This window comes from Melitaea cinxia, chromosome 22 (genome assembly GCF_905220565.1).
Source record: "Melitaea cinxia chromosome 22, ilMelCinx1.1, whole genome shotgun sequence".
Taxonomy (NCBI): Eukaryota; Metazoa; Arthropoda; class Insecta; order Lepidoptera; family Nymphalidae; genus Melitaea; species Melitaea cinxia.
In genome coordinates, this window is record NC_059415.1 from 13,337,930 (window position 1) to 13,354,723 (window position 16,794).

General features: G+C 39.4%; 1 protein-coding gene across 1 annotated transcript; it reads left to right on the plus strand.

Moving 5' to 3' along the window:
* The first annotated feature begins 204 nt into the window (after positions 1–204).
* On the plus strand, positions 205–2,569 carry LOC123664646. The gene is made up of 2 exons (XM_045599164.1): positions 205–581; positions 1,893–2,569. The coding sequence occupies exons 1-2, from the start codon at positions 410–412 to the stop codon at positions 2,567–2,569; spliced, it is 849 nt and encodes a 282-aa protein (XP_045455120.1). The 5' UTR covers positions 205–409.
* The last annotated feature ends 14,225 nt before the right edge of the window (positions 2,570–16,794 follow it).

The window sequence follows — 16,794 nt, forward strand, 5'->3', positions numbered from 1 at the left end:
ATATTCCGAATAAGAACGTAGACGTAAGATTCTATGAATTAAAAGACGCCGTCTGCGCGACGCTAGTGATCCATTGCAGTTGCCAGAGAGAGAGAAAGGAGTCATTGGATAAATTCGTTTAGGAAAATTTGGATTCCAAGGCCTCCTACGCACTGGCGACCATGGTCGCCGCGACCTGGCCGCGGCGGCCAGTGAATTCTGGACTTTATATGGCAATCGCTATAGCCCCTACGCACTTAGCGGCCAGCGACCAGCGGCCACCGTTGGCCGCGGCGTCCAATTTGATGCCACGCGACCAGCGACCAATCGTGGCCGTCGAGAACATCACTTCTGTATTAAAATTCATCAGTGCTACCGCATCGGCCGCGGCGACCAGACGTGTAGCTAGCTACAGAGTGATTATTTTACAATGGCCAATTTCGACACGGAAAGGTTCATAATTGAAGTTGAAAATAGAAGAGGTTTATGGGATTTAGCATCAAATGATTACTCCAATAAAGATGTTAAGCGGCAGTTGTGGCTTGAAGTGGTCGATATATTTGGCGGTGAATCCATGGAAGATAAAGAAAAGGCAGAACTTGGTTAGTATTTTATTTTATTATGCCTAAGTAAATTAATAATGCGATGAACTACAATAAACGCAGCAGGTGCTGTAGTAGCATTCGACACGTATATGTGACATGAGTGATTTTTTTTTAAAGTTGTTCCGTTCATTCAAAATCTAAGAAATTTTAGCAAATAGGTAATTGTCAAAAGTATAACTATTTTATTTCTACTATTTTTCGCTTTGCACATGAGTTTTGACAATTATTTGCTAAAATTTCCCAGGTTTTCGTAATGATTGGAATAACTTTTTAAAAAGATTACTCATACCGCATGTGCGTTCGACGCCATTTTGTTTACGGCGCGCAATGGCGGCTCGCGGCGAGCACCCATATATTTACAAATTGTGCCAGGGCAAGCGACCATCGGTACTGAAGTAGTTTGCGAATATATCTCGATATTCGGTTGATGTTCTATTTGCTCTATTAGGTAAACATGCAGGTATTTCTAATAAAGCCTCTGGTACAGTTAACGTGTCCTTGAAATCATATCCGTCTCTTTCTCGCACAAAATTATGAAGCACACATAGAGCTTTTATAATCACAACTGCAAATTCTTTCTTGACGTTTAGGGGTCGGTGAAGAATCTGCCATTTATTGGCTAATATTCCAAATGTACATTCAATATAGCGGCGGGCACGGGATAGTCGATAATTAAAATTAGTCTTTACATTATTCAAGTTTCTCCCAGCATACGGTCGCATCATATGTTCCGATAGTGAAAACGCCTCATCACCCACTAAAACGAACGGCATTGATTGGCCATTTTCTTTGATGGGGTTATTGCTCGGAATATCGAGATCATTATTTAAAAGCCTATGATAAAATACAGAGTCTTTGTAAATTGACGAATCACTGCATTTGCCGTATGCTCCAATATCTACGTAAAGAAATTTATAATTTACATCACATATTGCAAGTAACACGATTGAAAAATAATTCTTGTAATTGTAATAAAGAGATCCCGAATGTTGTGGTTTGATAACTCTAATGTGCTTGCCGTCGATGGCTCCGATGCAATTAGGAAATTGGGCGTATTTTTGAAAACCTTCAGCCGTTTGAATCCACTTATCTCTGGTCAATTGTGGCATCACAATTGGTTTTAATATCTCCCATATTGCTTCACAAACATCAAATACTATTTCCGATACTGTAGGAAGCCCTATACGGTATTCATGGCTTATATGAGATAAAGAACACCCAGTAGCCAAATACCTGAAAATAAAATTCACATTAATAAACATAATATTAGTTTTGTAATATGTACTACATTTATTTATTGATTTACAGGCATTACTCTCCAAAAAAGATGGAAAAACCTTAGAGACTGTTTCACAAGAGAGCTGCGCCGTCTTAAAGATGTCAAAAGTGGTTCTGCTGCAAAACGTAAATCACAATACACCTATTTCAACCAATTACTGTTTTTGAAATCAGTGCTGGACACAAACGCAACAGAAAATAGTCTCGAAGAGGCAAGTCAAGAAAATGAAAGTGCAAGATCTTCTGATCTTGAGACTCAACAGTCTGCATCAAAGTCGCTTAGAACAAAGAGGAAGAAAAAAATACCAAACGAAGAATCCGATACAGACCCTCTAATTTCAGTTCTGCATAAGACCATAGCGACTACACAGAATGATTCAAATTGTGACAGACTGTTTCTTTTATCCCTCCTCGAAAGATTTCAAACAATCCCTGCTGCAATGAAGACCAAAGCGAAAATGGAAATCATGGAAATTATAGAAAAAAACCAACCGAACTGTACACCTACAACAGCGCGCATAAACTATTCAAGTAATTTCAATACTCTTAACGACCAAGAATATGACCCGCATCGACCGAGTTATTCAGGTTATTCTACTACCAACAGGATATCAGATGATTCAAATTACAGCGATACTCATACTCATTATTCTGATATTTCTCAAAATTCAGAAATGATAGACCTATTTCCCAATTTGAATGATTAATTGTTCACAATTGCCATTTTTTAAGTTATGAAAATACAAATAATTTGATTATCTACTTCAGTTTTTTAATATTTAAAAACATGTTATAAGCAAGCCCTTTTCCTCTCCTTTTCAAAGTCGTAAAGTAGAATACTACTGAACAATAGTTCATAAATTTTTTAAAGTGGCAAAACCTTGGTCAATGAATTATACAGGTTGTTGTGAAAAACGCAACAGTGGTGGTTTAGGGTGATTCAGAATCAAGTCTTGTATAATTCAAATTTACAAAAAAATCCGTTTAGCAGTTTAAGTAAAAAAAAGGCCCTATCACATTATTTTTATTTTTCCTGTACACAATACTCCATTCCGAAACATCCTTTAAAATATATCACGTATTTTTTAAACATTCTGTATTTAAAAAAGAAAAAGCTTACCTTATTGTTATTACTAATTTTTCTTCTGCTGGAATGCATTTCCGATAGTTGTTACCAGTTCCAGTAATTTTTGGTTTTATTGTATCCAGTAACAGGTTAAAAGTATTCGTTGACATTCTCATGTAATTAAAGAATCTCTTCTCATACATTTTTAAATCCAAAAAATAAGTATAATATAATCCTTTAGTCTTTCTCTCGCAAAGTAATGGATGCACCCAAAACTGTCTTTTACGTGAAATCTTCCGTTTTCGTTTTCGTAGTAAATACACAAGCACAGTTAGCGTGATTATCTTCTGCACGTCCATCTTGACACATCCTTGGAAGTCGACTGCAAATTTTTCGGCCGTCCACATGTCGCGCTTGCCTACGCACCGGCGACCATGGCCGCGGCGGCCTGGCCGCGTCTATGGTCGCCAGTGCGTAGGCAGACTAATAGGTTTTGGTAGAACTTAGTCCTGACTACCAATAGTTAAACAAAATACACGTGTTCGCAATGAACTCAAACTAAGTAATACTGTTCCTTTACTTTGACCTCTTTTGCTTTTTAACATTATGTATTTGATATTCACTTGTAAATTTATATTTCCATTTAAACTGTTACTATAAAAACTGACTGATGATGACTTTGTTTGTCCCTGTGCGGTTCAGCCGCACATACATATCGCCCGATCAGCGTTTTACATTAGTTGCACGATTTATTAGCTACACACATCAGTTCACGTATCATCATCGTACAGCGCGTTCATGAGCTCACTCATAGCAATTAAATATTACAAAATATATATTTACATTTTAACTTTTATTTTAATATCTTTTAATTACAATAATCAGCAGCAGCAAGTCAGGTGTAACATACATCTTTTTGGTCCTTCGAGCTTATGCTTATCGTGAGCAGGACTTATATCGCCAGTGCCTTCTTTACGAGCGCAGTAAGGGCCGCCACGTAAGTCAACCAGCAGCAGCTTTGGTGAGTCTACAGCCCTCTATTATCAGCAGTATTTGTATCATTTTATAACAATGAAAGATCTTCTAGATAGCCAAACCCAGATCATGGAGGCTAGATATGAATCAATTTTTAATTAATTTTAAGAAAGACGGTGCCGAACGCATGACTCCAGCTCATATTAAAAAGCTTCTCAGCACTTTAGAAAGTTATTGGCAGGAGTTTCAAAATAATCATTTGAGGCTTTGCGATTCTAGCGACAAATCTAACGAATATTCCACTAGCAATTATGATAAGAAAACATCCGATTTTTATAATGAAACACGCAGCTATTTCCTTACCTTTTTACCTAGTGAGTCTAAAGAAAAAGTCGTACTAAAGCCAGCAAACCCGTTGCAAATGCCAGGCTTTACAGCTATACTATATATATATACTATTGTCTGGCAGCGTGTCACATCCGGTGACGTTATCTGATAAAGAAACTTCGCAAATCCAAGGCAATAGCAGCAAATTAGAGGAAATATTGAGACGGCAAAGAAGCAATTTTAAGACTTTTCAGCGTACAATTAGCAGCATCGATCTCGACATTGTCTCGGAAAAATGGGAATACGAAAATATTTTGGAGCCAGTACAATCACGCTGGACCACCATTGACGCGTTGCACTGGGAAATAGACAGCGAAATATACGAAGACGATCCAGAATATGAAGAAATGTTCAGCAGCTATGAGCGGAAATTTAACGAAATAAAAAAAAATATCAACAGCAAGATGTGGTCTGATCTTTATCGGGAGAAAACCACCCCGAAAATGTATATTCTTGTTTTTAGTGGGAGTTACCACCAGTGGTTATTGTTTAAAGACTCGTTCGTCGAGACACAATCCACACGAATCGAGCTTTATCAAAGAGCCCAAAAATGCAGTTCCTAAAAAGTAAGTTAAAGGGTGAAGCAGAAAAACTAGTGCAACATCTACATCCACATCTACGGATAATTATCAAATATGTTGGGATCTTTTAAACAACCGCTATAGCAACACCAAACTTATTTTTAATTCACACATGAGTGTCCTATTTAACCAGCCTGTTATGCAGCAACAGTCCGCAATTGCAATTAAAAGGATTCACGACACCACCAACGAATGCCTTAACGCTATTAAAAATTTGGGAGTCAGCATAGTGAACTGGGACCCCATTATCGTCTATATACTTACGCAGAAATTAGATGCGGATACTCACGACCACATTGAGTTAATCAAAAACATCTAGCACAGCTCTGGAAAAATCAAACGTGGATTTTTTTTTTTTTTTTGGTTCAGCTCTGTTTGTGTCTATCATATCTCTGTTTGTGTATAATTATATTGTAAAAGTACTAAAATACCTAAGATTAACGATATTGTAATTTATTTCAAATATTGTTCAATCCGATTTTAATATAATTACAGATTCTTTTTGTACTTATGATAAGTTTAAAATAATTAAAAGTAATGAAGCCCTTGAAATTACAAAAAATTGATTTAGATATATTCACACTGGAAACAAATTCAAAGTTTAAAAAACTATCAGATCAAGCAGATCCAATTTTAAATCAACATCCGAGATCTATCTAACAACGATTAAATACGAGACCCATTACTCATTTTTATTTTAAGTCGCTTTTTAACAGCTAAGGTCATTAGCGACTACGATAATAACATTTATACAGTGTGTCCGGGATACCTTTAGTGTTATTTTAAGGGCATCTTGTACATACAATTTCATCATTAAAAACCCCCTTTTGGGGGACTTTACCCCCTGCCCTTGGAATGGCAGCCATTTTAATTTTTAATTTTTGATAAGACCATTTAAAAAAAAATTTTTCTTCACATCTGAACGTCCTACGTTTATCGCAATTGTCTCATTTTAAAGTTAATAAAGCTACCCTGTCAGCTATAATACAATTTTAAGCAATATTTTAACCACACGTGTTATAAAAAATATTTAAAGTAATTTTTTGCTTAAAATTTGCTCAAATTAATTAGTTTTTGTAACATAACAAAAAAACCAGCCGCTTAACATGAGTGAAAGAGAAAGTAAGATAATTTTTAATACTATTTTTCATCGAATAGGAGAGGGACAGGAGATTGTTTTAAGGGCACTTCTGTCTAAAAAAGGTTATGTTATTTCACAGTCACTTGTCTCTCGCCCTGCGTTGTCATAGCTACTCTACTGTGTTAATTTTCTTATATTCTGGCGCCTACTAACATGCGGTTTAGACAAATTTCTTCGCATTACATTGCTGACATGCCATTTTGTGTATGGCCAATATAATGGTAATGCAGCAGAAGCCGTGCGAGTGTACCGAAGAACTTATCCGAATAGGCCAGTTCCCAGTCGACAACTGTTTGAGGACATACATTTAAGATTGGCTGAACGTGGTATTCAGGAGCTTCCAAATAAACGAAATCGTTTAGTGTCTCCTGAAGAAGAAGAAGAAGTACTTCGATCAATCACGCGAGATCCCAGACTGAGTGTCAGGAGGATTGCGCTTCAATTGGAATTATCAAAGTGGACGGTTTGGAGAATTTTAAAACGTGAAGGTTTGCATCCCTTCCATTTCCGTCGTGTGCAAGACTTACGTGAGCCAGACTATGCTATTCGAGCTACCTTTTGCTCGTGGATTAACCGAAGAATAAGAAGAAACCCCTCATTTTTTAAAAAAGATTATGTGGACAGGCGAAGCAAAATTCAGAAGAGCCGGAATCGCCAACCACTTCAATGGTCACTTGTGCATGAGAACCCTAATGCTGTGAGAGCAAGTACCTTTCAGCACGAGTTTTCGGTGAATGTTTGGGCAGCAATAATTGATGACAAATTGATTGGACCCATCGAGCTTCCCAGTTCCCTAAATGGACCACGATTTTTAGAATTTCTCCAAAATGAGTTTTTCGACGCACTGAATGAAATACCCTTAATTTACCGGCAAAATATGTGGCTTCAACTTGACGGTGCACCAGCTCACTTTGCTCGTCAAGTTAGACAATATTTAAATGATAATTATTCGCCCTGGATAGGGTGTGGTGGTACTGTGGCATGGCCGCCACGCTCTTCAGATTTAACTCCATTGGATTTTTTCCTCTGGGGCCACATGAAACAGAGTCTATTGTACGGTGCCGAACACAAGGGAGTTAAAAGAAAAAATTATGTCAGTGGCAGAAGAAATAAAAGCAAACCCTGACATGATCCGTCGTGCCACTAACCAGGTGGCTTTAAGAGCAACTGCTTGCTTTCAGGCAAGAGGATCGCATTTTGAGCAATTTTTCGATTAAAATATTTTTTTATTTTCTTTAAATAATAAGAGTATTGAGTGAGTGAAACAAAGTGTTATAGGTTGCATTGATGGTACATGTGGCTTTAATCCATCCTAAGGAGCTTGAGGAGACTTATTTTAAAGCTTATTATTTTCCGAGTGACTAATAACTTAAAAGTCGACTAAATGTTTGCAACAAATAAAATAACTTGCCAGCGATTAAATATTTTCGCGACTATTATATTATGTAAGGTTCAAAATTAAAGTTGTTATAAAAACTAAAAACTAGCAGCTGCGTTTAGGTAGCAAATAAACTATACCAGTCAAATAAAATATTAGGCGAGGAGTTATAAATAATGACTTGGCGACTAATAATGTTAGTAGGGTGGCAAAGATAATATATTACCAACTATTTCGTGCCGTCTAAAAACCCACTTTCAGGCTTCGCTTTGCGGGCAGCTCTAAATATTAAAACGAGTACAATAAAAATGAATAAGAGTTAATTATTAATATTTTTTGATCATAATTTCATGAAAACGGCGGAAGGTGCGATGGTTGGATACGAGTGTAGTGCGGGGTGGCGGGGTGCGTGCGGGTGCACGGCCAATAGCAAGCGGCGCGGGCGGCGGGCCCACGCGACTTCTAGATTGTTATTGTTTTCATTATTCGCCGGTAATGTGCACGTTAATGTTTAGTTTTGTTTATTTTGCGTAATATTTTAGTGAATTACCAGTATTTAGTGATTTATATGTGGAGATGAGTCAGTTAGAGTTAGCTGGACCAAGTCGTGAAATAAATTGTGATGAAGGAGTGCCGGATTACTATTCAAGTGGAGCAGAATCAGAGGATCAAGGACCAATGAAACCCAAACGTGGACGAAACAAACTTTGGGTTTTTAAATCTAAATTTTCAAACTTGAAAGAGGCGGAAGATTTCGTGAATTCAAAAAATACTTGGTCTCGGAAATTTACGCGAATGACAGAAGAGGGGCAAAAACGTTTTTACAGGTGTAATAAAGTTCGGAAGAAGGGACCACAGTGTGCGGCAGAACTTTATTTGTTATTTGAGAGTGGAACCGACAATATTCTTGCATATCATACAGATGCTGAACATAATCACGAAAATATTGGCACTCGAGGCGACTACGGCATCGACGCTCATACTAAAACAGAAATCAACAGACTTTTTGACTTACATTTGAAGCCTAAAGCTATATTGGCTTCTCTTCAAAAAATTGATGGAATAAAGTTGCCTACAAAAGTTCAACTAAATAATTATTTAAGTGATAGGCGGCGCGTGAAATTCGGACACCACACTATTCACTTAGGTGAATTAGAAAAGTGGATACATGATCATGAAGCTATTCCTGAAGATGAGGATAAACCATTTGTTATAAAGTACTGGATATTAGAGAGTGACCAACCGATCTTCAGATTTGTTTTGACAACAAGAAAATTATTAAAGTTTGTATGTTCTTCTGACGTTTTCCACGCTGATGCAACCTACAAATTGATATGGCAAGGCTTTCCTGTTTTGATTGTTGGAACTACAAATAAAGACAGAAAATTTTATCCCCTTTGCTTAGGAGTTTCCACTAATGAACAAGAAGAAGACTTTGAGATGATTTTTAGTGGATTAAAGGAGAAAGTTCATTCACTGTTTAATCATGATTTACAACCAAAAGTATTAGTGTGTGACGCAGCTCAAGCAATAAAAAATGCTTTTATCCATGTTTTTGGTTCTGATACTACTGTGCGTATGTGTTGGGCGCATGCTAAAAAAATATGCAAAAATCTGTTGAAAAGTTTGTAGAAAAAAGATACAGAAAAGATATTTTGCAAGATATAGACGCTTTGCATAATGCATCATCAGTTGATATTTTCAATGCTGCTGCCCATGCTTTTGTTGCCAAACATGCTACTAAGACAGCATTCATACAATACTTTAAAAGGGAGTGGCTAGTCAAAAACCCTAACTGGTACTTTGGGGCTGCAGCAACCCTTTCACCGACCACAAACAACGCTTTAGAAGCATTTAACAAGACTATCAAAGATCATAATACGATGCGGGAACGTTTTCCCCTTTCACGTTTCCTTGTTGTGGCGAGTGATATGGTTACCCAATGGTCAAACCAAATCTCTGAAGACTTATTCCCAGAGACACACAACATTGAACTCAAAGAATGGACAGAAGGATATTGTTGGGCAAAGCAGAACATTAAAGTAAAGACTTTAGCATCGGATTATACAAACAACGTTTATATAGTACCTAGTGAGAAAGCTAGGGCTACGGATATGGCATATAACGAAACATGGCATACATTTGATGAGTAAAAAGAAAAAAACTTTGCGTTCTGGAAAGTTGTACTGCCAAGAACAGAATGGAAGAAAGGCATGTGCAATTACCCTCAATTTTTTAAAATATATGTGTGTAAACATATAATAGGCCTCGCCATAAGGTTGAAACTAGCCACTCCGCCTTTAGAGGCCAAATTGATTCCAATTGGTCAAAAAAGAAAGCGAGGGCGTCCTGCCAAATCTAAACCTGCCCTAATAATACAATAATAATATATTTTTTTCATTTAATTGTGTCTAACTGCGTAACTTTTTATTGTGTAACTTTAATACTTAGGTATAACTACAGTCTTCTATTATTATTTAAAAATAAATAAAAGTAATTACTCTTTTTATTTTTTTTTATTTATTCACCTATAATTTTGAAAATAAAGGCCGCAAAATATTTTTTCTGCATGCCATTTTAGAGTTTATTTAAAGCTATTAAAAGTCACACAATATATGTATAATATAAGCTAGTTTATATTTATTCTTCATACAAACAATTTTAAATAGAATCTGATTTATATTATTTATGAATGCCCATTTTCTATTTTATTTTCGCCATTAAGTTTTCGCTTAGATATTAATTCAGTTCCCAAAAGAAAAACTTGATGCTAGTTTAAATTAAAACGGAGCTTATTACTGATATATTAATATGCTACCTATTACTTATTACGATACTCCTTATTAGCTGCCAACCCATTATATATGGTACCCACTCTAATATTTTTTAAAACCTATATTCATTTTACTTAGTTGCCGCACTAAATACATGCCTTATTTTAATAGAAAGAATAACCATTCTTCGAATATTTTACTAATAAGTGAATCATTGATTTCTAAAAGGGCACTTGTCCGTCTCGAAGGCATTTTTTTTTAATGAAATCTATTGGAGACAATGTTTTCTTTCATTTTGTGTAAAAAAGTCACATGTCACTTCTTTTTCCTTAGGTTGGTACGCGAACAAAATATTCGTTTAGAACTAAAAAGGCACTTGTCCATGGACAAGTGCCCTTGTAACTACTAATCTGTGGTTTCAATCGACTGTCTTGTCTGTGTTCTGTCATGTCAGATGTCACATAATTTTCCCTCCACGTTTCGTTGTGAGATTATTTTTATCAAAACACTAGTTTTCTGCGAAAAGTGATGTCGAAATCCCTAGAAAATAGTGGTAAAAAGAGAAAAAAAGGTGTTCGTAATGATCAATCTTATCAACGTAACCTTATCAAAAAAGCTAAGGTATCCGGAAAAGCTCATACGAATTGGCGTGGTCGTTATGTCCCGTCTAAAAATGATCCTGATTTTATTGATATGAACTGGTAAGTTTGCAAGTTTTAACAGTCAACATATTTTAACTTATTATTCGGGCTATTGTTGAACTAACAAAACCATGTTTATTTCATTTGCTACAAGGAATGTATCAAGATGATTGCGAATAAATCAGGCAAGTCAAGTATTGATGATATATTGGTTTCCTTCTACAAGATGACCTCCAAAAATGAGCAAGATATTCACCTACAAAGACTCATGGAAATTAAAGGCATAGAAAGAAAAAGAGGAAGGAGTTCTACTCTGCCAACAGAGCGAAAACCGAAAGGGAAAAGCCTTGATTATTTCATATTAGTAAACCGCCAGAGGATCCAAGTGTGTAAAAAAGCTTTTATGAATGTTCACAAAGTAACAACTAAACGTATTCGTCGAATTGCAAATCTCCTTGAATCAGATATTATTCCACTGGACCAACGTGGTAAACATCCTTCTGCTAACGCCATATCATCAAGTGTCTGCTCTAAAATTCATGAGCATATCTCATCGTTTCCCCTTAAAGAATCTCATTATTCATCTTATATTAAATATTATTTATCTGCAGATCTTTCTGTTAAAAAAATGCATTCCCTTTTCAAAATTAAATACCCTGATTTAGATGTTAAATATCACTTTTACTGGCAATATTTTGTTACTAATTTTAACTTATCTTTCGGACGGCCAACTGTAGATGCTTGTACTAGCTGTGAAGCAATAAAAACTAAGTTGCATAATAAAAGCTTGAATGATAATGCTAAAAGAACCTATAATGGTGAGCTTATGGTTCACTTAAATAGGGCTAAAAAGTTTTATAAGCAGATACAAAATTGTACAAAATTATCTAAAGAGAATAATAAAATTCTTTCAATAAGCATAGATTTTATGGCTGTCACTGATTTGCCACGTATACCTGTACAGGATATTTACTACTACAGACAGCTTTCTGTAAATACATTTGGCATTTATAATTTCGCAAATGATAAAATACATAAAGGGTGTCCAGCGGGAATTTTTCAACTTTAAATCAACGTTACTCATTTGTAAGCGGGGTTAGGGCCGCGGAGGGGGTGGCGTTAGAAGCGACGTTTCTGCGGATTTGTCAGTCGCCATGAGTCATTGGTCGGGCGCGCACCGCGCGTACGCGGTGGAACAATATTTGATGAACGGTAATTCGCCTATTCGAGCGCGTCGTGCTTTTTGTTTGCATTACAACATTCGGCGATTAAGCGATGGTCCGAGTACGCAGCTTATCAGAACGTGGGTGCAAAGATTTCGAGAAGAAGGGACAATGATCAATAGGCCGCCACCAGGACCGTCTACGTCGGCAGCAACACCAGAACGAGTGACACAGGTGCGTCAAGAAATTCTTAGAAATCCAAGGAAATCAGTAAGAAAGATTGCCGCCTCTACAGGCATTAAGAAGTCAACTGTGCACACGATTTTGAAAAAAAAACTAAAGCTTCATCCCTATAAAATGCAAATTGTCCAAAAATTGAATGAGAACGATTATGTTTCAAGGGAAAGGTACGCCAGAACGGCTTTGGAACGATTTCGAACCCCCAGAACACTTGGAAACATATTGTTCAGCGATGAGGCACATTTTCACATCGGGGGTTACGTAAACAAGCAAAATATGCGTTACTGGAATCCCAACAACCCAAAAGAACGTCATCAGAAAAGTTTGCACTGCCACCACCGTATGGTGGTGGCAGTGCAAACCACAGTATGGTGCGCCATCTCAGCTCAAGGAATAATCGGACCGTATTTTTTTAATGAGGGGGAAACTGTGAATTCCTCTGTATACTGCCGCATGATTGATGAGTTTTTGGTGCCGCAATTGCAAGTTTTTCCAGGGCGCAACAATAGGACACATTTTCAGCAAGATGGGGCAACCCCGCACACTTCCAGGGTGTCCATGTCGAAGTTAAGGGACATTTTCCCTGGAAAATTAATAAGCAAGTACGGAGACATAGCCTGGCCACCACGATCGCCTGACTTGACGCCCTGTGATTTTTTCTTGTGGGGATACCTCAAGTCTAAAGTGTACTGTAATAATCCCCGCACCATATCTGCACTGCAAGAAAATATCCGGCGTGAAATTGATGCAATCCCCCAAGCACTGTGTTGGCGCGTATTCGCCAATATGAGGGTTCGCTTACAAGAGTGTGTTGCGAGAAATGGACGTCACTTGGAGGACATTATTTTTAAAAAATAAAATCCGCAGAAACGTGCTTTGTTTTAAAAATATAATAAATATTTTGAGTTTATTAATATGTTTTTTATTTAAGTTTATAAAACAAAATTTTCCGCTGGACACCCTTTACATACGTATATCATGAAGGTACAGGCCACAAAGGTCCTGATGAAGTTTGTTCTATGCTGCTGCATTACTTTAACAATTTTTTGGACCAAGACTATGATGAACTAAACCTTTTTTGCGATAACTGTGCTGGGCAGAACAAAAATCATTCAATGATAAGGTTCATGATGGCTCTGGTTGAAACAAAGATTTTCAAAAAAATTAACTTATACTTTCCGATCCGGGGCCACCCCTTTTTGCCCTGTGATCGTGGATTTGATATAATAAAAAGAAAGCTTAAAACTACAGGTGGTACGATAGGTGGTCGGCAGAGAACTACGAGGCTGACTGTTCCGAAAGGGGAGATTCAGTACTTCGAGATGAAAGCCCAGCATTATCGGAAGAACAGCCAGGACTGGTGGATGCAGTTGGTGAAACCGATGAGCATCACTTACGAAAACGACTTCGGGACGGAGATAAAATATCACGCAAAAACAGGGAAGTTTTACACAGACGGCAAAACTATTTAAACAACAATGTCTATAGAAAAAATCGCAATTCTTATGACCGAAATTCAGATATTATACTACTTTTATGCGAGAACAGTGCTTTCTCAGAATCAGAGGCTATGGAAGTGCTTGCAAGAACGCCTGAGGGGATTGAATTTATCTGCTCTAAACAATACCAAGAGAGGATCAAGAACTACATCCACATTAGCAGAATTTTGGTATTTCAGGAACCGATAAAACAGAGATTTGAGAGAGCCAAAGCAAAATTTAAAAAGTTGAACTCTGAATTAATGACGGACGAATATCAGGATACGTCATTTAAGACTTTATGTAACATTTTAAAGAATAAGGATATTGACATTGGAAAATTTGCCACTCTGACATTTAACCACTTGACTGGAAAGACTGGTAAAAAAAATAATTTATTTTTCTTTGGAGTACCATCGACGGGCAAGACGATGATAATGTCATCTTTGATAGAATGTCAGTTTAACTTTTGTAGACTGACGGGTTTGACACCAAACTCGAGCTTCAATTTTAGTAACCTGTTACACAGCAATGCGTGCTTCATGGACGAATGCAAATTGACGGAAAACCAGTTTGAGCAGTGGAAATTGTCTGGAATGCCAATGTCGACGGATGTCAAATATAAGGACAGGTGTGACATTAAAAAATGTATATTGTACACTTGTAGTAATTATCCGATAGAGATGTACTGTAAAGTTCCAAGCGCAAAAGAGGCAATAAATGAAAGAACAATAACAATAACGTTTAGAAAACAATTGGAAGAATATACGACAATATCACCGTATTGTTGGGAAAAATTGTGGAAAATGTATGACTTGGAATTGTAATAGATTAAGTAATTATAAGTTTGTAAAATGTTATAATATGGTAGTGGTATAATAAATGAGTTTATAAAGATTTTTTTGTTTTTTTTGAAATCTTTTTTTAATTTTTAATTTTTTAAAATTTTTTTTTTAAATTTTTTTTTGCGCTGAAAAGATTAAGATAGAGAGTTAGGTTAACACAAGTTGGGTTGATGTAACTTACGTTTGTAAGTTGTGTAAATAACCTAACTCTGCAGAGTTGAGTTAACAAAAGTTGTGTTGATGTTCAAGTGATGTGTAATAAAGTGAGGTTAAGTGAGTGTAAGTTGGGAAATGAAATGTAGTCAATTGGGTCAATGTAGTGAATTTCAATTAGGTCAATTAGGTCAATTCAAATTATAAGGTCAATTGAGTGTTAGGTTAGGTTAGGTTTAGTTTAGGCCTTTGGAGCCCGGGCCTTTGGAGCCTGGGCCTCAGACTTAGGTCTGGGACGTAGGCTCCAAGGGGAGGAGTTCCTGGACTTCTACCTGGGCGCGTCCCCCGTTTGGCGGATAGGGGAGTGCCGCCTGCGGTCGAATGACTGCGGGCGGTAGGGGTCTACGGACCCCCGCGGACCAACACCAGGCGGAGGCGTCCGGGTCCCGCTCTGGTCTTGTACTGGAGCGGTCCTGTGATCGCACATTGCGCCACGAGGGAGCGCGGAGTTTGCGTGGAGTGGCCTAGCCCTTCACGCGGCGCCGGAAGAGAGGGCGCTGAGTGGGACGTGGACCTTGGCGGTCCCCCCGGCACTAGAGGGCGGGGTGAGCGTCATCGCTCGCCCCCCTTGGTGATTAGATGGTGAGACTGGCGCTGCGAAGGCGCGGAGAAGCGGGGTGGGGATTTTCCCCCCTGCTCCTAGTGGACGGGCGACCTCGGCGGCGGTGACCCCGCCGTCGGGTAGAGTGGGCGGGTTTCCCGTCCGCTCTACGCCTCATAATCTCGTAACCCCGTGCGAGGTGTCGTGGTCATGTCTCGCGGCTTCGTTCGGGACCGAGGGGTCTTGCCCTAACCGGCCGGATCTAGAGGAAGAAGACCTCTATAAAAATTACCCCGAATCCTAAGCGGCGACACAGCGCGAAGGGATGCGTGGCCGATGGGAGGTTCGGTCTAACTGTGTCATTCAACAACATGGACACGACGAATAAAACGTTACTACCCCAGGAGGGTACCTGCGCCTCCGGCAAAGGAGAATCCCTCCGTGCATCTGCAGATGCACGCTGTCCGTACGAATCTGGGGAGGGCACCCATCGTGTTTGTGTTCGCGGTTCGTCCGCCGTAGAGAGGCCCGAGAAGGGCGGAGTGGAGGTAGTGCCCGAGAAGGGCGGAGTGGAGGATGCGCCCGCGAAGGGCGGCGAGGACGGGAAGCCCGAGAAGGGCGGTGTTGTTCACGGGTCTTCTACCCGTGAAGCTGTAAGCTCGCTTCCTATACGACTACCACTGGTAATGCTAACGCGCATCAGTGATGAGTATGGGACAGAACCTGGACAGGTAAGGAGTAGGTCCTGCTCGATTACGAGTCAGGAAAACATGTCAGAGGGTCTGACCGCCATCGACTCCGACGATAGTTTTCCGGCCTACAGAAAGGCCAGAAAACCGGGAAAACGACGACTGCTCTCATCTCCGTCGGCTTTGTCTTCGGACGAGGAGAGCCGTCAGACGTCGTCGAAACTGGCGCGTAAGCGCTGCCAGAGGAGAGAGGAAGCCTCGCGCGAAAAGGAGAAAGCGCTGGAGACGAGCATCTCTGACGCGGAGGAGAGACGTCGGGCGATGGGTCTGGACGTAAGCGACGCTCGAACCGCCGACGCCATTAGTGCGCAGGTCGGTAAGGACGTCGACGTGATTTACCAAGTGGCGACCAGGTCTATGAACCTGAAGGGTACCTCCGTCAGGGCCCTCAAGGACGCCGCCACTTCAATCCGGCTCGGGGTGGAGGTGTTGAAGGAACGCACTTCCTCGGACGAGGTCCGCAAACTGCAAGCGGAGAACACTCGTCTGAGGAGGGACGTCGAGGACCTCAAATGCCAAGTGGCGGAGTTGGTCAAGGAGCGTCAGCCGGCTGTCGTTCCGGGCCCGGCTCCAGTCACTACCAGCGAGGCTGACAAGGAAGAGCGGATGCGGGCGTCGCTGTTGTCGTCGGTTCGAGAACTGTTCGACGCCCGCCTTACCAGCATCGAGCAGAGGCTGACGCCGACCAAGGCGACGGACCACTCGAGTGATGCAACGCAGCAGGTGCCAGCGCTAACCACTAGCGCTGGAAAGAAGAAAG